The 25078-nt window shown below is 31.7% G+C and overlaps 1 protein-coding gene across 1 annotated transcript; it reads right to left on the bottom strand.

The window, feature by feature from the left end:
• Positions 1-25078, bottom strand: LOC134700425 (G-protein coupled receptor GRL101-like). The gene is made up of 11 exons (XM_063561819.1): positions 24925-25078; positions 24599-24712; positions 23912-24028; positions 23331-23537; positions 19264-19579; positions 17764-17948; positions 15915-16049; positions 14592-14708; positions 12812-14365; positions 11056-11180; positions 1-195 (listed from the first exon to the last, which is right to left on the bottom strand). Exons 1-11 carry the CDS (start codon positions 25076-25078, stop codon positions 1-3), a joined length of 3219 nt encoding a protein of 1072 aa, XP_063417889.1.

Genomic DNA, 25078 nt, shown 5'->3' on the forward strand with positions numbered 1-25078 from the left:
TTACATCTGTAGTATAACACCAAGGTCCTCCCTCATGAATGTCTGGATTTCGACAGTAGTTATGGTCTCCAGCCCAGGTTTATTTGTGATTGTTAGGAGTTGTATCTGACCATCTCTGACAAGTGAAACCGTTAATGGTATAGTTGATCGTGCCTTTATACGTAGTACCAAATAAATCAGACATGCAGTTACTATCTGGTAAAATATAAAATATATTAAGGTCAAAATTACATTTGTAAACATATACTGTAATATACAGCAACCTAACATTAAAATGAGAATGGAAATGGGGAATGTATCAAAGAGGCAACACCTGACCAAAAAGCAGACATCAGCCGGGGAGGACCCATAGATAGGTCTTCAACACAGCGAGCAAATTCCTCACCCTGAGGCGGTTCTCAGCTGGTTACGTAAGTTAAATGTGTACTTGTTCAATGAGTATGGACGTCATACTAAACTTTAAATGCATAACAAATAAGATAACATAACCAATTGTGTTGCAAAGTAATTGAACAGGTAAAACTATTCTATGCATCTGTCCTATGTCAGGGGCCTGTTGTTCAGTGGTTGTCGTATGTTGTTGAGATTCATAGGTGTTCTCGTTTTTCGTTTTTTTATATAGAATATACTTTTTGGGTTTCTCTTTGAATCGTTTTACACTAATCATTTGGTGCTCTTTGTAGCTTGCAGTTTGTAAGAACCAAAGGTCTATGTTGAAGGCCGTATTTTGACCTGTAATTGTAAACTTTTAAACATTATGACTTCGATGGAGTGTTTTTACATTGACACTCATCTTCTAATTAATATTATTTATGTTAGCCACGTTAAATGTCAATCGAAACAATTATTCGTGATATTGTCAATATGTTCCCTAATATTCGGCAAAACTTTAAGGAATTTGTGCTCCACATTTACGGCCTTTGTTCATCAACTGTGTTTTGTAATTTTGAGCAATTCTACGATTCATCCTCTTTGATGGATTAAGTGTTGTTGTATTTCAATCTCATCGGTGTATAACCACATTCATTCGTACATCAAAACCATGAATTGTGCGAATTTTAGAGTTTCTTAATTATAACAAGCATTACGTAAATTAATTTACAATTTATTAGTTTAAATTTATCTAGTAGTTATATATAATGGCCCAAATAAATGAACTTATTGTCAATGTATCAAGCACAACAATTTTAAATTACGTGTCTGTTGGGAATATGTAAGTTGTCCATCCAAACAAATGAAAGTTAACGTTGGTAAATCTTGACGACGGATTGTTTCAGTGCCAAACACATGAGCTGTATCAAAACAAATTAAACTTTCATGTCATTTGATCTCTAGTGGACAATTGTCTCTTTAGTAATCATTCCACATTTTATATTTATTGATTTCAATCTAACTGGTAACACAAAACTCAGAAGATCAAAATTATTCGCGAAACATTTAAGAATAAACAGAAATTAAAACGAAGTGGTTTAAGGCTTCTTTTATAGTAAGTTAAAATTCTTAAAGAAATTAAATGTATCTTACCGTTAAAGTCCAAAGCCGGTATTATTACAGCATGAACAAAACTGAACAGCCTCAAAGGAATTAGAAGTGAATTGATCGTTTGCATCTTCTTTTCAGTTTAACTCCCAGTAACATCAACCCATCTTGTCAATAGTCGTTTTAGATCTGATGACAAACACGTGATAAATTAATACTTATTTCAAACTCAATAATCAGATAATTTCACATTTGGCACGAAAACATTGAACGGAAGTCATTCATTAAGCAATTTGAAAATATTTGGGGAATATATCAAATTTTTAGTACAACATTGGAGCAACTCGTTCTTTAAAAGACTTGCATATCAAAAGGGTTCAAATCTTGAATATGTGTTTTTAGGTAAAGCTGCTCTCATTACTGATCGTTATTCATTCAAAACCATCATACACACAATGTTTTGTGGACGTTTCGTCCCCGAGGGTATCACCAGCCCAGTAGTCAGCACTTCGGTGTTGACATGAATATCATTTATGTGGTCATTTTTATAAATTTCCTGTTTACAAAACTTTGAATTTTTCGAAAAACTAAGGATTTCTTATCCCAGGCATAGATTATCTTAGTCGTATTTGGCACAACTTTTTGGAATTTTGGATCCTCAATGCTCTTCAACTTTGTATTTGTTTGGTTTATAACTATTTCGATATGAGCGTCACTGATGAGTCTTATGTAGACGAAACGCGCGTCTGGCGTACTAAATTATAATCCTGGTACCTTTGATAACTATTTACACCACTGGGTCGATGCCTCTGCTGGTGGACGTTTCGTCCCTGAGGGTATCACCAGCCCAGTAGTCAGCACTTCGGTGTTGACATGAATATCATTTATGTGGTCATTTTTATAAATTTCCTGTTTACAAAACTTTGAATTTTTCGAAAAACTAAGGATTTCTTATCCCAGGCATAGATTACCTTAGCCGTATTTGGCACAACTTTTTGGAATTTTGGATCCTCAATGCTCTTCAACTTTGTATTTGTTTGGTTTATAACTATTTCGATATGAGCGTCACTGATGAGTCTTATGTAGACGAAACGCGCGTCTGGCGTACTAAATTATAATCCTGGTACCTTTGATAACTATTTGTTTTATTGTTTATACAGCACTTTAAGGGCATGTGATACAGTTACAAGGTTGGCAATGAGGTTGCTAACGTAAATTGTAATTTTCGCGACGTCAAACTATGACTTATCGGGAAAAGATTCAGTTTTCGACTGATTTGTATCATTCTTACTTATTTTACCTGAAAACGAGTTCATGGACCCCTCTTTTTTAAAATGCCATTTGGTTTGAGTACGTGAAAAGATTGTGTGTGCCAATTTTTATGATAACGTAAATAGTGCACTTTTTTTTACTTAAATAAATATACAGCAAAACATGATGTTTTTTCTACATATATTTGATTCAATGAGTTACTTCTGAATAAAAAAAATATACATTTTTTGAATACTTATAAAATATAGAAATAAGAATACATTGAAGAAAAAAAAAACAATGTGTGGTTATCTTTTAAAACAAAAACGTTTTTGTCTTTCTTTCAAACGGGAATACCAATCCGGATATGAGCACCAACGATATGTTCCCTTGTTCATATTTAATCAAGTAACCATATCTATGAATATTACAGTATATTACAACTCTTTATCGTCCTGGCAACAAATATAATGCTTCTTGTTAATCAGATTCTGCTTATAGAGATGAAGAATCTGAGATCACCAGCATTTCTTGTATTTTTTTGTATTTGTTTGTTGATTCTGTATCTTGATACATATGTTTTGTTCTTGCTTTTACCAGATTGTCAGCGACTTATTAAATTGTGAGTATGCTTTTTTCGCCTTTTATCATTTTTGCATGTACTCTAGGTATATCATTTTCACGTTTGTTTGGTGTTTTCATCAACTATAAAAATCAGGAACAATTCAAAACATTAATTTTAAAATACAGATCAGTCAATAACATTAGAGAAAACCTCAAAACTTTTATTTTACATATTGCTTATAACAATGATTAATTTGAAGATAACACGTTATGATTTTATTGTTGTAATGGGGATAAAATACCGTGATATAACACATTATTTTTAAAGCGCACACATGATACAAAGTTATATTCTCAATCAGAATTTTTACAACTTGGTGTAATGCAAGATTAAAAAAAAATTCTGTAGCACTGCAGCACCAAGAGATATATGTGATGTATTGTTAGTTTACCTTAATGAGACAGCTCTATCTCGAATGACACGGTTACTTTGGATATGTCGGCTTACTACCAAGCAAGGTTCATATGTTTACTTAGTTACCATATGCCCATCCGGAATATGTAATTGTACTTTTCAATTTCACTTTTCATTAAGCCAACAGTTATTATATACAACTTAGAAAAGACAAAAATCAACACAAGCAAATGAACTGTTTGTGTCATTTTGGTCTTTTGTAGATAGTTGTCTCATTGGCAATCATACCACATCTTCTTTTTTATATTTACACTGTATAAGGATCAAAACATTGTTGAACATTTGACTTTCTTTTTACAAAATAACACAGAAACTAGCTCTGATTTTAAAAGTCTTTTTTTGAGTACATGTTCATCCTACTGTAACATGATTAGTCATACAACAGTGTTGATAGCCAATGAAAAAACAATATACTAATCTATCATCTTGATTAATGGACCTGGTATTTATTTCTTTATCAATTACGTTGATCTCTTGCATGGATTTGTAAAAAAAACATATTCATAACTTTTGTAATTTTAGGAAAAGAAGTTCCATTTTATAGTACCAAAACAACAAACATTTTATGGCTTTAGGTTTTTAGATTATTCATAAAAACAGGCTCATACAGTCCTTGGATGGTGTAAACTTCCCACTTACACCATAAACCATTACACATCCCTTAATGACAAATATTTTACCCTGATCGATAGCGAGGGATAACTTATCGACATAAAGGGACAACCCGTGGTAAAATCACGATATATTCAAGCCCCAATGACATAAGTGACATACTGAAACTATGTACAATAATATATTTAGATAGGTTTTGATGTATATAAATGATACTGGTACTTAAATACAAAAATGGCATATGTCACTCATTTTATCATTGATTGTTTACGCTGCCTTGTTGTGATTATTTTCGGTGTCACAAGCATGTTTTTTTCCCGTAAAATGCTTATATTTTCAGTATTCTGACGTCGCTAAAGACTTTGATTGATCTACCTAATTGCAATGTCTGTTGTTTACGTTTAGATGACTTCTTAAAGCAAATCTTTCATGAACAAGGGAATGAGATGATTACAAATTCACATGATAGGTACTGGTAAGTTGCTTAACCAGGGTAGAGAACAGGGAATGTACAATACCAATAAAATATTTGCTTAAAGTTGACATTTTGTCTTCATTGATGGCGCAATGTTATTGTTAGTCTTCTATCGATCTATGGTTGACTGTTGAAGTCCCTTATTGGTAGTATAGATCGATTAAAATTTTACATTTTCATCTGTAGAGATGGTGGCATTTTTAGTCGATTCTAAGGCTTTTCTACCTCTGAAATAGATTACCTTAGCTGTTTTTGGCAAAACGTCTAGTAGGTATTTTTGGTCCTCAATGCTCTTCAACGTCGTATGTTTTTTGCCTTTTAAACATTAAATTTATTCAAACGTCACTGATGAGTCTTTTAAAGACGCACCGCGCGTCTAAAGATAAAATTGTAAAATTTTAGTTCTGGTATCTATGGTGAGTTCCTTTACATCCACTGGATCGATGCCACTGGTGGTGGATATTTATTTCCCCGAGAGTATCACCAGCCCAGTAGTCAGCACTTCTGTCTTGACCTGAGTTATCATTGATAAGTTAATAATAATGAATTAACTGTTAACAAAACTTTGAAATTTTGAAATACTAAGGCTTTTCAGGAATAGATTACCTTAGCTGTATTTGATAAAACGTGTAGGTATTTTTGGTCCTCAATGCTCTTCAACTTAATTTATTTGGCCTTTTACATATGTTTTGATTCGAGCGTCACTGGTGAGTCTTTTGTAGACGAAGCGCGCATCTGGTTTTAGATTTCCAATTGATAAATTGTTAACCTTTTTTGAAAATAATTAAATGTGAGTCAACACGAGAAGTAGCAGTTAACCTTGATATTTGCTTTATGCATGTGACCAAATATTTCTGTCCAAATTCAAATTATCAGATGACGTCCACTGACAAAAAGATTCAAAATTTGAGACATATCTTGAACCCTCCTGTTTCATCGAACTTACAATAACGAGCGATTATAATATGATACAATGCTGATCCTAACATTGAAGCTATTAAAGGAAGAGTTTAAAGAGTCACGACTGAAACCATTCTTTCAATTAAAAAAACGTCCTTATTTATAACAAAATATTTTTTATTACTAAATAACCCTTATAAAAGACATAAACAATGGAAAACCACTGAACGATAGGCTCTAGATCTGGGAACTCCTTATAAATAAGGTTGCAGGGTAAAACATGTTTGCTAGGGTCAGTCTCTCTCTCTAATCTAGGACATAGGTGTTACAGTCAAACATAATGATAAGCTATACAAAAGTCATATCACAGTATAACACAGATATCGTTTAATACAGTTTATTAAACAACATTATTTGAAAGATACAACTATTACTGCAAAAAGGTCATACTTTTATAATTTGTAAAAAAGGTAAATCCAGAAAAGCGCTTCGGAAGTAAGAAATTATTAAACGTGTTGTTTTCAATTTTGTAAAAGGGTCGTTTTTTTTTAAAATAGTTTCTTTCTAGATTGCATGAAAAAATCATTTGTGGAAAAAAGTAGTAAAACTATTTTGTTTTTTTTGAACCTCTTTCTAGAAGATCAAGACCATACAATTTTGCCATTTGATAAGGGACTCTCCGTTTTGAATGTTCTTCAATCTAACAATTCATTTCTTATGAAACGTTCTACAATTTACAATTTACAATCGACAATTTACAATCAACAATTTACAATTTACAATCTACAATTTACAATCTACAATTTACAACACAATCATATTGTTCTGTTTTAAATGTTTACAACGCGACATAAATGTACAACATATACATGATATAGAACAGATCACTTAGAATAATCCTTTAGACAAAACTCAGAAAGCATGCTAATGAAACAATGAATTCTTTATGAGATGCTACATTTGTGTATGTAAATTTTTGAGTTTTTGGTGTAAAATTAAACGATATTTTGTATATTGGATCACAATATTTAATGATATTGGATATTATGTATAATATTTGATTACTATCTAATATCGATCGTTGGATGCATTTTTTACAGAAAATATTTTTTTTTCCGTTATCATTTTCTTAAATAAAAATACCTGTTTTTTTTGGTTTCAATTATAAACACCAATCTTGTGGATTAATGTATAGCGTACAGGAGACAATATAATTCTTTTCAACCAGTTTTCAAGTCAAAATGAAAAATCAACAACATGTATTTATAATTCTAGGCTATCGTGTGAGTTTACAACATCTAACTAAATTATGTATTCATTATACAATGGAAATATCTATTGTCATGAATTTCATGCTAATTAATATCTGTTTTCTTCCTTCTTTTGAATACTCGGAATTCGTTTACATACTGTGCTTAACTGAAAGTAAAATGTAATTCATATGATGATAATGGTTAGGTTATTGATTTCAACGTGTGTGGCATCTAACACACGCATATCAAGAAAATAAATAGTTATGCGATATGACTATAAAACGTTTCTAGAAGACCAATAACTCAACCACATTTTTGCCTCGAGAGTTCACAGTTCAAAATATTATAGACTTGAATGGATCAAGAGTTTTCCATCGATATGATATTATGATTGCCTCTAATTGTTTTTTTTTTAGTTTATAAATTTCCGAATCATTCTTCAATGACTTTGTATAACACTCATGGATCATTGCTAATTGCCTTAGGGTTTAAAAATATGAACTAAGACAGTTTAACGTCACAAGAACGCCACATATGAAATTTCTTTACTAAGGAGAGACAGTTATGTACTGTGGATTCATTTATTTTCGTGGGTATCAATTTTCGTAGATGGTTGAAAATTTGCATATTCGTGGATATTTGATTTCGTAATTTTGACCTTCTCTGTATACAAAGCCTATTAAACATATGCATTTCGTTAAGCATTTGATTTCGTGGTTCACCTGTACCCATGAAACCCACGAAATTGGTCTCCAACGAATAATAATAAATCCACAGTAATTAATCTTGTTAGTATTGAGACATAAGATTAAACTACTGATAACCCCTTTTTAGAGAAACATAAATCTGTCAAATATTTGACAATTCGTCCTTAAAAGTTTGTCATTTCGTCCTTGAAAGTTTGTCAAATCGTCCTAGAAAGTTTGTCAAATCGTCCTTGAAAGTTTGTGTTTTAAATGATAATTCAAGAACAACTTGATAAATTCTTTAATATTTGTACACAATTTGGTAGCAAATACAAATTGTGTCCGACTTTGATGTTTTATTTTCATGTATTCAATAGTTATCCCTTTAACTGTTTGTTACTGATTTTTGATTTGTTTTCTGATAATAACTGTATTTTTTTTGCACAATGTCATGAACAATAAGGAATAAATCAAGTTCTATTTGACGACATTTGGTTTAACCTTCCGAAAAATGTTTTTAAATATTCAAATATATAACTGAAACACTAAAAGGTACAAGAATCTTTTCCAATGTTTTAATGACATAGACCATAAACTACACATGCAAAACATTTATTATAATATTATAATTTAGTACGCCAGACGCGCGTTTCGTCTACATAAGACTCATCAGTGACGCTCAAATAAAAAAATTATGAAGCCAAACAAAGTACAAAGTTAAGGAGCATTGAGGATCCAAAATTCCAAAAAGTTTTGCCAAATACGGCTAAGGTAATCTATGTCTGTGCAGATATGTTATTACCCTATTCCTAGTTATGCTATTTTTGTCTGTGGTATTGGTCAGTTTGCTTATTATAAAGTGCGCTTCGTCTTCCTTGATTTTTTTCTCATGAAGTAATTTTTCAACTGTTATCGCGATTTTATCCGCCAAACCATCATCTTCAGTATTTTCATCGTAAATAACTTTGCCTTTGCCTTGTTCAGTTCTTCTGGAAGCTGCAATTGTGTCAGTAGGTGATAAATGACAATAAACAAGTGTTACGGTTATTAATAACAAAATTAAGCGATCTTAACATCAGTTTTAGGATAATAAAATTGAGAATGGAAATGGGGAATGTGTCAAAGAGACAACAACTCGGCCATAGCAAAAAAAACAGCAGAAGGTCACCAACAGGTCTTCAATGTAGCGAGAAATTCCCGCACCGGAGGCATCCTTCAACTGGCCCCTAAACAATATATACTAGTTCAGTGATAATGAACGCCATACTAATTTCAAACTTGTACACAAGAAACTAAAATTACAAAAATACAAGACTAATAAAGGCCAGAGGCTCCTGACTTGGAACAGGCGCAAAAATGCGGCGGGGTTAAACATGTTTATGAGATCTAAACCCTCCCCCTTTACCTCTATCCAATGTAGAACAGTAAATGCATCACAATACGTACATTTAAAATTCACTTCAAGAGAAATCCGTGTCTGATGTCAGAATATGTTTCCAAAGAAAATAAACAAAATGACAATAAAACATAAATAACAACAGACTACTAGCAGTTAACTGACATGCCAGCTCCAAACATCAATTAAACTGATTGAAAGATTATGATTTTATCATATGAATATCAGGCATAATCCTTCCCGTTAGGGGTTTAGTATCATACCATAATAACATATATGAGAAGAACATAACCCGTGTCATGCAAACAACTGTTTTTGTAATAAATGTGTTTAGTTCCGATGCAAAGACCCTATAAGTGAATCAATATTAACGCCAACATAAGCAATCTGTAATGACCTGACATCAGTATCGTAACTATATCCCTTCTTGATAAGTCTATTTAAAGGTTAAACACCGTAAGATTGTGACAAGGGAACGTCACCATCTAAAAATGGATAATTAATGATAGGAATTGAAAAATCATCTAATGTATATATATATTAATGTACCTTAATCAACATAACTAGAATTGTTTTTAACTAGAAAGGCTGGTACTTTGTCGTCAGTTATGCGACGGGTGCCGCATGTGGAGCAGGATCTGCTTACCCTTCCGGAGCACCTGAGATCATCCCTAGTTTTTGGTGGGGTTCGTGTTGTTTATTCTTTAGTTTTCTATGTTGTGTCATGTGTACTATTGTTTTTCTGTTTGTCTTTTTCATTTTTAGCCATGGCGTTGTCAGTTTGTTTTAGATTTACGAGTTTGACTGTCCCTTTGGTGTCTTTCGTCCCTCTTTTATAGATGCAGCGTAATTGCATTGCGGAAATAAGCTATTTATTTCATGATTGAGACATTGTAATTGACTTGCAAAAAATAAATAAAAACTCGGAAAAGCGCTTACTACGAACTTTATACAAATCATAACGACTGCAAAACAGTCGTATATTGAATTGTTTCATTATTCTTTGCTTGCCTATTATTTTGTTCAACTTATGTTTAACAACTGATAATTGACAATATTCAATTCTAGTATGCAGGGAAATATTTTGCAAAACTCTTTTAATTTTTTTTATCTGTTGACGCATATAACAGCTACTGGGTTATATTCCACAAAGCATCACTTTGGTCATATGAATTGTATATTACGGCCCCTTAAAGTTTCAAATGTTACCGTTTAATTCTTTCGAATTCACATTTCCAGTTAGGTATGTATTCTTTTGCTGCAAACACCTCTGGAAAAAAAAGATATAAATGCAATTTTGTTTTTGCGTAAAGGTGGGTTTAGTAGGTATTTATATGTCAAACGTATTTTGTTGGAGTTTGTTATGGAATATTCGTACAATATAGGTGAAATGTTTATGCAAGTTGATCACTTTGATAGTTAAATGGTTTCCACGTATTTTTAATTTGAATTGTCAAGCTTTGAATCAATCCTTTTTTATATATTTTCTTTCTGCATAAGTACTACATTTAGCATGTTTAGGTAGGTACATATTCGTCTTGTCTGTGTCTGACTTTCCATATTAAATCAGTAAAAGTACACAGAAATGTCACCATTTATAAATCCCCAGATTATTAGATAAACTCAACGTTTATATCAGGATTAAAACTGCTGTAATAAGACGCACTTTTCTACCTAAAAATTATCACTAGTAACACTCGAATTAAAAAAAATCAGAATAATAAATAAAGAACAAAGTTGAACATGTTGAAGAGCAATTAGAGCATGCAATGCCTAAAGGGTCGGCCATAGACGGCTAATGTATTTGTATTCATGCTCTTGACAATTAGACTTCCATAGCAAATAAATTTTGTGAACAGTTTATTTATGATGATCATTCATGTCAACACGGAAGCGCTGGCTTCTTTAAAGGAACTGAAGATAGAAAAGGAAAATTATAAGCGAAAAAAGTATTAGATACTTACGTTTCCTCTGATAGATGCAAATGTATACAGGAAAGGATTTAAAGCAGAGTTGATTGGCAAGATAAATACAGCAGTCCAGGCATAAACTTCGGCAGGAATAGAATACCCACGTAATGCCATTAATCCTGCAAATGTAGCATAAAATAAGTCTTTATTATTCAAATTATGAAAGAGGAACGAAAGATACCAAAGGGACAGTCAAACTCATTAATCGAAAATAAACTGACAACGCCGTGGCATAATAATATTTTCCAATTTTATAACCAATCAAGTCAGTATGATTAGCCAAATTATGAGAAAATTGGAGTTGGGTACATGAAATCTGAACATCCGATATCAATTTTTTGTTACTTTTTAAATTTTAGATATCTATTTTGTCAATCACTCATAACAAAGAAGTTGAAATAATACATGTCCTTTTTTTTTCTTAAACAGAGACACATCCGTTATTTCCAAAATTAACAGCATGTTAAATTCGACACGAAAAGCAAAAAAGTAAAAATAAATAAAAAACTCTTATGCTAACACCTACCGATAGGTATTATTTTGTTTTTTAGATTGGTACACTTTATATTAAGGGCATACGATACAGTTTTGATCCTGTATTTACAAGTTCGTGAAAATTAGCATATAGGCTATTTTTTACCTGATTAAATCAAATATGTAATAAAAAATATACCTTCATGTGCTTCTTTTTGAGTAAAATAAGGTCGACATTTTGAATATTTGCTCAAAATTCAGATTTTTGGCCGTAATTTCTTTTTTGAAAGAAAGACATAACTTTTTTGTTATATAAGATATACACAAATTGTTTTTCGTTAAATAATCGGTAATTTCTGTATTTTATAAGTATCCTAAAATTAGGTATTTTTATTCAGAAATAACTCATATTTATCAAATGTTCATGAATTGAGGAAAATTCGTCATTTTTTGCTACATGTTTATAAAAATTAAAAAAAATCCTTTATTTACAGTTTTATAAAATTTGGGTCACATAATATCCCTGCAAAATGAAACAAATTGCTGTTTTGAAAAAAAGGGGTCCATGAACTCGTTTTCAAATTAAATCAGTTTGAATGATAAAAGTCAGTCGAAAAATGCATCTTTTCCCGATATGTCACAGTTTGACGTCGCGAAAATAACATTTTACGTTAGCAACGTCATTACCTCCCCTGTAACTGTATCGTATGCCCTTAAGTAAAAGTATTAACAAACGTCAACTTGGGAAACTGTGATTTGTTTCATGATGATAAACCAAAAATGAATTTATATCTATTGAAAGAGAGTTATTGACATCTAAAGTTCTATAGGTTGCGTTTTACATACGTCTGAAATAGTATTTTCTTATTCTATAAGTATACTAAGTATATGTTCGAAAAGAAACGATAATCGTTAATCTATTTCACCTTTCGTAATATACTCAAATCCTTTTCCAGATATTTAATCTTGAATATAGTTTTTATTCGCATGTCATTATATACGTAAAATGTTTATTGTTACATGGCGTTATTTTTACCGCTTAGGAAAATATGAATATCTGGGTTTTTTATTGAATTTTTAGTGTCCATAGATATCGTTTAATGGTGGGTATTCGTTAACTTCTATTACTGTTTGTCCAGTTATCTTTCTTGTTTCTCATTTAATTAGTGTACTCTGGATACTAGGCTAGACATTTGTTCCCTTAATGTACACTCAGCTTGACATAACGAAAATTGAATGTTAAAGATTATGCTACTTAGCATATATCATTTCTTACCCATTACGCCAACTGGAAACCAACACAAAAAGTCGCTGAATACAACAAGGAATAGTTTTCTTGCAATGGTTAAGTCCTGGTTTTTCTTGGTGGATCTAATCTGAATCGGATTTGTAACTTCTTTATATATCACTAACTGCGTAACAGCAATTATCAAGAATAAGATAAAATTGAACACAATGAAAATTCCAAATGAATATTCCCAACCATTTGGTTTATCTCTGGTTAGTGGTAGCGCAAGACAAACTGCAGACCGTGAATAGAAATTTCCGTCGAAATATGATCCAGGAAATAATGGGATAATGGATATTATAAAGGACGTAAGGAAAACAACAACAGATATGCGTATTGCTGATGTTTGTCCAAATCTTATTTCCCCAAATGGATATTTGACCGCGATAAATCTATCGATAGTTATTAGAAAGAGAAATACCACCGAACTTTCACTAGACACTGTAGATAATATTCCAGCTATTTTACAAGAGACTCCATACCGCCATGACAGGTCGTTCCAAACGTAATTTCCACGAAACATTACATCGGCTGATGCTATTGTCAACATATATATACCCATCAAACAGTCTGAAGTTCCTAGACTAGTTATGAAAATGCCATAACTCTTTGACAACGATTTTCGGTCGTAAATAATGCGATAAGCAAGAACAAATAAGTTTCCAAACAAACCACATATACCGATAATCCATAAGCACGTTCTAAGTATATCGTTTCTCATCATGTCGGAGCATGACGAGAACTCGTCTCTGGCTGGTAAACAATCTTCCTCTTTTACAGATTCCGGTCTAAGGCAACAAAATACGAAGGCATCTGAGTATAACTTATTAAGATTGATTAGACCTTCAAAAATACTTTTTTGAAATGTTGTAATTTTATTTCGTCTTATATCTAGAATTTTCAACTTTCCTAAACCTGCAAAACTGCGATCCTCCACCCTTTTTATTTTATTGTCAGTGATATTAAGTGATTGTAAATTTGTTAAACCAAAAAAAGTATGCTCCATCAACAGATAAAGATTATTTTCGCGAAGCGATATCATCGGCAAACTGTTTAATCCAGAAAACGATTCGGGATAAATATTTTCAAGGAAATGATTTCCTAATAGAAGAATACTTTTTAAATGGGTTAATCCTCTGAAAACATGTTTTGGGATAGCTGTCAACTGATTAAAAGATATGTCCAATAAAAGGAGGTTATGAAATTCACCAAACTCTAATCGTTTAAGATCGTTTAGCTCCGTCGAAGATACATTCAATTCTGCCAAAAGGATATTTTCTTTCAGTTTTAAACTAGAAGATGATAAATTTGACAGGCTCAAGTCAATTTTTCGAATTTCAGAAAAAAATGAAATTTCAGAGATATTTTCAAATATACACTTTCTTGACAATCCGTGACATTTACAAGTTCCTGTACATTCTGTATGACAGAGTAGTTCGTCATCAAATTGTGGGCAATCAGCAAATCCATTACAACGTTTGTCTGGATTTAAACACAAATTACTACTGTGACATCTAAAAAGACCACTACACAATGGTTTGCCTGTGAAAAATAGAAAATATATAAAGTTTTATCGTATCAGTGTGGAAAAGTGCAATACGATTTTTGGTATTAAATACTGAATTATCTTCCTTTAACTTGTTTGTCAAAGATTCAAATAAAAAAAACTTATATTAAATCTTTATATTTTGCTACTCAACCAATATAGTTTTTTAACAAAGAAAATAAGATCTTGTCAGTTCATTTTTTCTATATTGTCTTAACTTACTACAATTATATTCCTCTTCGCCTCGTGGGCAATCCTGAATTCCATTGCAAAACAGCTTTGGAGGAATGCAGTAACTATTTTGACACTTAAAGTATCCTGGAGGACAAAGGAACTTTTCTGAAAAATAACCTTTTGTATTTTGTTTTATATATAGACAAATAGTAACGAACGTCCTCTCAATGACACATAACTTGACCATTAAGATACTCCGGAAAAGGACCTTTACAATGTTTCTACTGTAATTTTTTTTGGAAGAAAATTCCTCCTATGATTAAACAATATACAAAAGAAAGATCTGGTGCAATGTATGATTATCAATGAAAAAACTCTCCACGAGAGACAAAATGACGTTGAAGAGATCAATTATAGGTTACCTTGTAACATTTAACGATGCTGAAAACCCATACCACATACAAGAATTAAAAAGCGTGAAAGTCATCCTTTTTCCTGACATAAGTTGGTGAGTAGTACATTATACATTGATCAAAATTTCTTTCAGATGGTTTTCGTTGATATGTACATTTTACGTGTTTGGAAAAAAAGCCATCCATGTTACTGTCATGGTTTATTTGCAAATGAAAAAGACAATGACGTCATTGGTATAAAAATACCTATCAATTATAAAATAAAAATTGATATACTACAACGCGTGTTATGGTTAAATATATTAGAGTTATAAACATACTTATAACCAGTTAAGGTAATATAGAACTTAGCTGAACAATTCATAAGGCTTAAATATTAATACCGACTAATGACACTCCACAAATGTATGGCTATCAATAGGAATACTACAATGTACTAATGACAATTCCCTTCACGAATTGGTCGAGCTTATATGATACGTCTATATCTAAACTAACGACATTTTACCACGTCTTAATGTACGGCTAAACACCTAAGTCATGAGATATCTTCTTAGTTCCGAATGCGACCCATTCCCGAACTGTTTTGACGAGTGTGAATTTGTATTGCTATGAGACGTATCTCAGGGTTTGTATATTCAGCGTTCATTTGTTTATTCACGATTTTTCATTTGTTGTTTCGGTTTGATTTTGTGTCATATTTGTGGATTGAATTCTGTAATTTAGGTAGTACATGATTTCTGAAATAAAAGTTTACAAACATCATGTATCTATTTAATTATGCTAAAACTGAAGCAATGGCTTATTGATGAGATGATGGATAGCCTACTAGTCTAATTCTTGACCAGCAGTAACCGACCTTATGTTAGAAACCTTGTTGTCCTTTTTGATATTTGCTTGAAACATATTTTAAAGAAACTTTCTACGTGTAGTTGAAATGCGGAACTTGTTAATTTACCACAGTTAGATAGATGAGACAGGTCTCTACAGCCAATAATTTCTCCTCTTTCGTCATAATCTAACAGACAAAGTACATTTGATGGTACACTCTGACCTCTACTGCATAAATAAACAGTTGACACTATTGCAACATCTAAAATGTATTGAAAATTGTTGAGGTATTTAAAACCGTATCATAGATATAGGAAGATGTGGTGTGTGTGCCAATGAGACAAATCTCCATCCAAATAACAATTTAAAAAGTAAACCATTATAGGTTAAAGTACGGCCTTCAACACGGAGCCCTGGCTCACACCGAACAACAAGCTATAAAGGGCCCCAAAATTACTAGTGTAAAACCATTCAAACGGGAAAACCAACGGTCTAATCTATATAAACAAAACGAGAAACGAGAAACGAGAAAGACGTATATATTACATAAACAAACGACAACTACTGTACATCAGATTCCTGACTTAGGACAGGCGCAAACATTTGAAGCGGGATTAAACGTTTTAATGGATCCAAACCTTCTCTCTTTTTCTAAAACAATAGCATAACATCACAACATAGAAAAAAATATACGATAAAATATCAATTGGCAGACTTAACTCAATCAAAAAACGTATGATTACTCAATTAACGAATAAATTTGATCTGCGATATCTGAATACAAATGCACAGTTAATTAAATATTAGAGACAAACATTCATGACCCAAAAGCTAACAAACAAATTCAAACACAGGACATCACTGAGAAATATTTAACCAATCAATGTTCACTTTAGAAAAAAAAACGTTTTTATATAATCTTGAAGTTTATACAAATGTTGTAAGAATAAGTGAAAAATTGAAGATTTTACAAATAATCAAAGCTGGTGTACAGACAAGATCTATATAAATATAAAATAACATAAAAGCATTATAAACAGTATCAACAGGTCGAATTAACAAGAAAATACGATTTGAGAGTACTCGCAGTACATGCATGTTTATCAATAGTGTAAATGGTTATTGAATACTACACTATCTTTCATGAGTGCATTGATGTATCAAATAATATAATAGTGTGTATGAGAAGTTATAGAAATAATTGTAATCCTCGAAAAAGAAGAAATAAAGATTGATCAACTGACACATTATTGTCACGAATCAATAAAACAGACGGGTTCTTAAAAAAATAACCAGAAAGCGAATGAATCTGTTGGTCATTTTCATGTGTTGTTGTTGTTAATAAAAGAATAAAAATGATGTGACAATTCATGCTCATACGTGAAATGGTACCTTATGCGCATAGGGCTTGTAAACAAAATCGAAAATCGATTAAAAAAACCAATAGTCTTGGCATTGTTTTATGTAGGAATACCTGTTCAAGGTATTACAAAAAATGATGTGATGTATATTCATGTACTATTTATACATGATTTACCTATCTAATCGAAAAAAAGAACACCAGGGAAAATGGCCTTACATGTAGCTCTTTGTATCACAAAAATATTTGAAATGTATTATACTTTTTGTCTTAAACATTAATGTATTCGACTGTCCAAACAAATGAAAATCATATTAACTTATATCCAAGGCTTGGCAAGTGTTGACGATTTATTTCTTATAGTTTCAGCAAATAATTTTAAAGCTGATTCTATACATGACAGTATTTACGGTTTGACGTATTGCATTGATGCTGAACACCTATGTGTCATTTTGTTGAGCTCTTATGTGCTTATATCATAGTTTCGCTTAATATTCATATACAGTAATTTTATTCTAAATTGGAATTTATTTGCAATTGTAATTTATTAATGATACTGATAAGACAAACCATTTCATGATAATGTTGATAATATTTCATTTAGATTTTAAGATACCTTTTTCACATTTTAATGGCCCTAGATGAACTTGAGAGTAGGAATCGACATTTGATTTCCATTCATCAAGTATCTGTATTGTTTTAACAGGTAGATCAGTATTGTTTATTAGAACACCAATATCTGATCTTATTTCGTTATCATCAGCTAAGTACCAGGAATGTGGTTCATTATCACAATAGCACCTTCAAAAGTAAACATATTGCATGTGCTGTCTATAAAACAACTACAAAATACAAAAACATTATAGTCAGGATAGAAAAATATATCAACAGAACGTAGATACTGTTTACGCAAAATGGAACATTGTTACAAAAACAATTAAATGTCACAAGTGGATGGTATTTTTTGAAAATAAGTTGAGTTTACAGTACCATGAGTACTTAATGATAGATAAACTCATCATAGATACCAGAACTTAATTTTGTATATACGCCAGATGCGCGTTTCGTCTACAAAAGACTCATCGGTGACGTTCGAATCCAAGAAAGTCAAAAAGGTCAAACAAAGTACGAAGTTGAAGAGCATTGAGTTGATGAGCATAGAAATACACTTACAGATAATAATATTATTGTTAATTTTCTCAGTATAGATATCATTGTTGGCTTGATAAAGAAAACATAATCCCTGTTTGTTTTGCTTGTTGAGAAATGTTCAAATCGTAATCCAGACCTATTTGCATTATTTTGACACTGCAGAATAATACATTTCACTGATTGTCATGAACATTATGACGGATGTGAATAGTAAGGAAATATTTCCTGACACTTTCGACACATATGATTTTTTTCGATTTAGACTGGGTTCGTTTTACTCAGTCTTTATTTCTGTGTAAGACGAATGTCTGAAGCTTGTTCTGCTTTACTTCGTTTTATTAATTGCCTAATGGTGTCGCCTTAATGAAGTTGTTTTTTATAAATGTTTTTTTTTTATAAACAATGGTTTTTACTATCCCCTAATAATTTGTATCTTTTGTCCCTATTTTACACAAGTGGATCAGGATCTGCTTACCCTTCCGGAGCACCTGAGATCACCCCTAGTTTTTGGTGGTGTTACTGCCTCCTTTTTTCTCTCGATTCCGACGTAAAGGAAAACACCACAAAATAGCTCCTTTAGATTAAAACTGCTGTAAAAACATCGTTGTAGAAGAGTCTAAATACATCACAAACAACATTTTCCGGAGGATTTAGGAACATCAGTTGTTCGACCTGCTAGTCTAATACGTTTTCTTAAAATATATATTTTTTCACTCTTAAGGTCTTTGGAAAATGTTGATTGTGCTGTATTTAGACCCTTCTACAACGAAATTTGTTACATGCACTCTTATAAAAATAGCGGTATTTATCCCACGCAATCATAGGTTTGAACGGTGTTTTGGTTGGTCGTATCTCCGACTATTTTTTTATCATCATGTTGTCCTTTGAAAAAGATATAGCGATTAACCCGTGAATGGGTTTGTCTCTTTATTTCCTAATCTTATACTATACAAATTTATCTTACTTGTTGGTCTGATAATTACAGTTTCCGACAAACGGACATCCACAGTTGCTTTGATTTTGTTTATTGTGTATTTCTACTCCATCTAGCGATGATCTGTACATCTTGCTTTGTGAGAAATGACATTTGACTTCAATGGCCTGTTGGCATTTTTCTAATTGCTTTAGCTTAATGATATGGGCATCACTAGCAAAATATTTAGGCGTTATTTTTAAATCTTTCCTTAAAGTAACCGTTTCCTCATTATCATGGTGGACAACTGTTGTTATATGAATCTGATCGTTTGACTCTTGGAATATGCATTCTACCAAAGCACTTTCTAAAATAATAAATGGTTAAGTGTAAATAGTTACAATCATAGAAGACAGTTAATTTTCAATACGAACTGTATCTCTAGCAATAATGATATGAAAGTATGTTTATCTTACCTCCTGTACATTTCTAGAAAAATGTTGGTTAAAAGCAACCGTGTAGAGACCGTGTATATTCCATATTAGGTTAGTAGGTAGGCCCGGCTTTTCAATACACAGTTAATATAGATGTAACGTCCCTTTCGAAATGCACAACTGTACTGAGAGAAAAAATATCTTAAAGGTTTTAACAGACAACGAAAGATTGAAATAAATTCATATAACACATTTAAAGCTAACAAGTGGTTATTGGAATTCGGAGAGCGAAATCCCATATGGAATTTTAATGACCTCATATATACCTTATGAGGTCACTAACACACTATGTAACTAATAATATTCAATTTAATACTTTATGAGTAAGAGTTTTTTTTTTTTATCAACACAATGACTTTGACCTATTGTTGGAACAAACTATAATTCTGACTATACCACAAGTGACTTGATTTTAAACATATTTTATTCATTAAGATATGAAAAGGATTGAGCAACAGGCACAGCCTATAACAGCTTTCTCTATATGTCATGTACAAGGTATAATTCAATTATGTCAACTGTATTGGAAATAATGAAGTATAGTGGAACGAGCATGCTACTTATGAGTAAATATATGTTTACAGTGTAACTTACTAAATCTAAGGTACATTTAAGATAATAGACAATTATTCATCATTTATTCAAGTGCCGTCAAACATGCACATATCCTTTAGAAGTTATTAGAAATATATATATATATATGGCTCGAAAAAGATACTACATGTAAGCTTGCTAAGCGTAAAATGAATTAATGTCGAAGTCGAGGAGAAAAATTCCGAACAAAACGTTGAGTGTCACTGATATATTTCTGAACAGATTTTGAAAACAGATTTTTTTAATATCATATGAAAATAATCTGTTTCTAAAAAAACGAATAATTCAATATTCATGTCAACATTATCAGGAATGAAGTAAATGGAATTAAGTAGGATCTGTCTTAAAGCATTGTACTAAGGGCAAATCAAGATCTGTCTTAAAGCATTGCACTAAGGGCAAATCAAAAAGAAATATTGATAATCCTCAATAGGTTAATTACAGTTTACACAAAAAGTGTTCTTGGATTAGTACTGATTAAACAAAGGAAATTTTAGGGTGCTAGCATTATTTCAGAGTTGACAATGCCTTATATTACGTTTCCTTATCCCTTACTTGAAAGGTAAAAAAATATATCATCAGTCCTATAAATCTGGTCCAGTCCACAAATAAATATAGCCAAACTTGGGGATTTTTGTAAACTAAAAGAAGACTATTTCAAAGTCTTAAAGTGGACGGCGTGTGACGTCATGATAACTTATTGTAAGGGGTCGTAATATTACTTTTGTTTGTGTTGGACTTTCATTAAAACTTTTAGTATTACGTCTGGTTCTAAATTTAACATTGTTGAATTATGGCATATATTTTATATGCCTATCTGTAATACTATTTTGGTGTTACTCAATTGGAACACAAATCTGTTCCCTTTGAAATTGGTAGACTGGTTGCAAACTTGATAAAACCAGCTGCTTTTCGATGCATAGCGAAAATAAGTTGTAATCTTATATTTATGTATTTTAACTAATTTTGAATGCAAATGAAAATGAAAATTTAAAATTACTAAAAAGTAACACATGTTCAGATGACGCGCCGATCTCTTGTCTCTTTTCCTTGTTTTCGTTGCCATTTTTAAAATTGGTGTTCGTCCTATCATAAGTCGTACTGACGGATCACTTGTCAAATGGAAAGTAAAATAATTGGTAGATATTATCCTAAGTGCTTATAATTAGTATTTGAATTGAGATATTGGAAATTTAAATAAATCATAAGGATTCTCAAATTTTATTGTTTCAATTCTTAATCAGCGATACATCTCAATTCTATGAAACATATGTATCGAAAATGCATTTTTTTTTACTTTGAATGATTAATGCTCCTATCAATAAAGAAGATTCAATTGACTCAAATACTTTTTGAACGCCATTAAAACCAGGATTTAATCTATTTAAAGTAGAAAAAAAATCGATTGTTTTATTAAATATCAAGTTCATATTATTTTTGTCTTATCTAAAGGAAAGGCAACATATATTATTTAACGCATCGGTCGTGCAAAAGATATATCACATAGAATGACATTACTCTAAATAATCGACCTTTCGGACTATCTCGGGATATTTCATTGAATGATGATAGAGGGGAGCAAAAGCTGTATGAATTACTGAGTTACTGAAGCGTTGAATACAAGTATACATACTTTTTTTTATAAAAGAGGGACAAATATACGCGAGGGACATTCAAACATAAAGACTTAACAACACGGTACTACCAAAATCTGGGGATAACTTCAGGTACATGTACTCAAGAATGGTAAGAAGATCATACTCTACATTGTGCGCCCGTCGTGTGTCTCGTGTTTTTTTTTCGAACCCGGTAAATAGTCTTATTCGGTAGATTATATTCGTTGTCAATAGTAGCATAGCAAAATCCCTTTTGATTAATTTTGTTTAAAGGTTTGGTTAGCATTGAGCTGAATGACGACATTTTTGAGTGCATTTTATACAACATCATCATAGCAAATTGGATGTTCCATACCTTAAAGAATATGACGCATGCATGTTTATTTAAGAAATGATTGTAATATCTTTTCTGTCTATGAAGAAATAACATAAAACATTTATTTCAAACTGAATTACGCGCGTAGCGTGTTATTTAACAGCGTGCATCATATTTGTATGTTATTTCGAATAGACAAAAAATATCACAGTCTTTCTTATCATTTAATTCTAAGTTCCATTCTAATATGATGTCCTTTTTACGCTTTGTAAACAAAGCCGTGTTATAATGAGCATAAAAAATATGTTTGACACATGCGCACGAACTTACTGTGTATATTAACGTTATGTCCATCGATATCCTTTTAAATTTATACATTTAAGCAGCTAGCATAAACTTTTATCATATATTTTCATAAAACAACATATACATACCCTGCTCGTAGTTATCAATTATGAAATGTAATGCACAGACTCCTCGGGGAGGAAACGGGAAAAGCCAAACATTTTTACGGTATTTTCGTACGCTTCGACCTATGGGTAGGCATTATATTTGACTACATTTTACACCTCGCTAACGCTCAGTGTAACATATCGACGAATATAATGCCTACCCATGTTAAAATGAGCATAGAGCATGACACTAAGGAATTATTTCGTAATTTTAAACCTTAGAAAACCATGAAAAAACGTCGACGACGTGACAGTCACATGACTAAATTATGTCTATGGGCTGATAACAAAATAATGTCAGTCAATCAGAAGACGTGTTACATTGAAAATTAAATCATTCGTATTTACAAATAATTTCCTCCTACCGATAATTAGATTCAGTAAAACGTTTGCGATTCAAAAAAATACCAAGTGTAATATTGTTTCACAGATTTATGTCGTTACCATCAAATTCGTTGTCACATATACGATCGAATCGAAAATAATGAAATCATATAAACACCATAAGATGGTGGTTTCGAATATGAGGAACCATCTAAAATACGGATAATCAACAATCGGAAATGAAAATCTCTATTACTGTAATGATCATTGACTAGTGGTTGGTCTCCTAAAAGACAAAACATCTACTAGTATACTAACTTACCATTAAGATATAAATCGATAAGGTATGCTCCATTCCTTTTTTCCCCGCCGGCCCACCAATCTTTGCAAGTATGTTGTCTTTTTTGTAGACAGTCTTCAGATTCGTCTTCGTGAAAAAGTCCACTACAATCAACCATTCCGTCACAAACTCTTGTTGAGGGTATACATTGCTGATCATAACATTGAAAACTGTCCAATCTACAGGTTTCTAAAACATTTATGTATGACCTTTAAAAACAATCATAAGCTTTAAGGTTAATAATATCGACGATAAAGTCGCAAAGCAAACCATAATGTTTTTAAGTTTTTTAAAACGACTCCATTTGGGACTATTCGTGAAGAAATTGTATTGAATTAAGTCTTTTGGATTTCGCATATCTGTTCTGAACAAAATCAACTTAAGAATGGGAACGGAGACTGTATAAACGAGCTATAAAACCCAACCAAAATTAAGAAACACAAAATAACGCCATCAATGGCACTACGACTCAGCAAGAACATCTCACACCCACATGCAGGCTTCAACTGGTCAACACATTCGATTAATAATTGATTTTCAAAATAAATTATGCATGCATTTACCACATTCAATTTCATCTGTTTTGTCAAAACAATTTTCCACAAAGTCGCATCTTTGTTGGTTGGTTACACATTGTCTGTTGGTACATTGCCATTCACGAGGTGAACATGCTCGTCTCTCTAAAAATAAATGACCAAAGTTTAGTCGAAAATAATCAGTTAGTCATAAAAGTATAGAATTTTCAGTCATAAATAAAATATCTTATTTTAATACACGGTGTTTCGGTACTAACATAATTGTTGATATTCATTTTCTTTTTTTTTATTTTTGGGATTGCCAAATTATTTGTCATTCCGTAACCATTTTTTGATACCACTGCATTTTTTGTTTGTTTACAATGTAGTTAATATATTAGGTCGTTCATGTTCTTGTTTAAATAGATTAACATTTGTAATACTAAGGAATTGACGCTAACAATTTTATTTCCGATGTACTCAATTTGAATTTATTTTTCGAGGGATTTTTTTTTCTTTTTTTTTATATTTGATTTCTTGGATCTGCCAAAGTCTGCATAAATGCATTTATAACATTTTTCCTTCCGTAAATATTAAAATCCGTAATTTACATTCACGACAATTGACTTTATACAGTATGATGAACAAATAACCAAAAGTACCTATAATTCCAAAAATCTATTTTTTTTTTCAATTTAATAAACAGACTGCATGCATACAATTAATTCTTTTTACCACAAGCATTTTCATCTGACCCGTCCTTGCAATGATGTATGAAGTCACAATAAAGACTTATTGATATACGGCTGCCATCATCACAGGTAAACTGGTCCCCAATATCCATTGATGCTGAAATAAAATTCAGGAGGTGTTATCTAATTATGTTCAGGGTTCTTTTTATGAAGGTAAACATGCATGTTGGCAATAACTAAAAGTTGTGCATTTAACATGTTTAACTATGTTCTAATTTTGTCATTTGGATCTCAATTTTCGACAAAATTGTGTCTTAAGTGTTTGTTTCAAACATTATCATTGTTAGAAAGATTCAAGCGAATACTTACAACAGTTCCGCTCATCATCACCAGATATACAGTCCTCCACAGAGTCACATAGAAACGCATTTAAGATGTATTCACCAGATTCGCATATGTACAAAGCATCTGCTTGTTGTGTTGGGACATGTCTCCACGTGCTTCTTATGTCATCTAAAGACAT

This window comes from Mytilus trossulus, unplaced genomic scaffold (assembly GCF_036588685.1).
Source record: "Mytilus trossulus isolate FHL-02 unplaced genomic scaffold, PNRI_Mtr1.1.1.hap1 h1tg000138l__unscaffolded, whole genome shotgun sequence".
NCBI lineage: Eukaryota > Metazoa > Mollusca > Bivalvia > Mytilida > Mytilidae > Mytilus > Mytilus trossulus.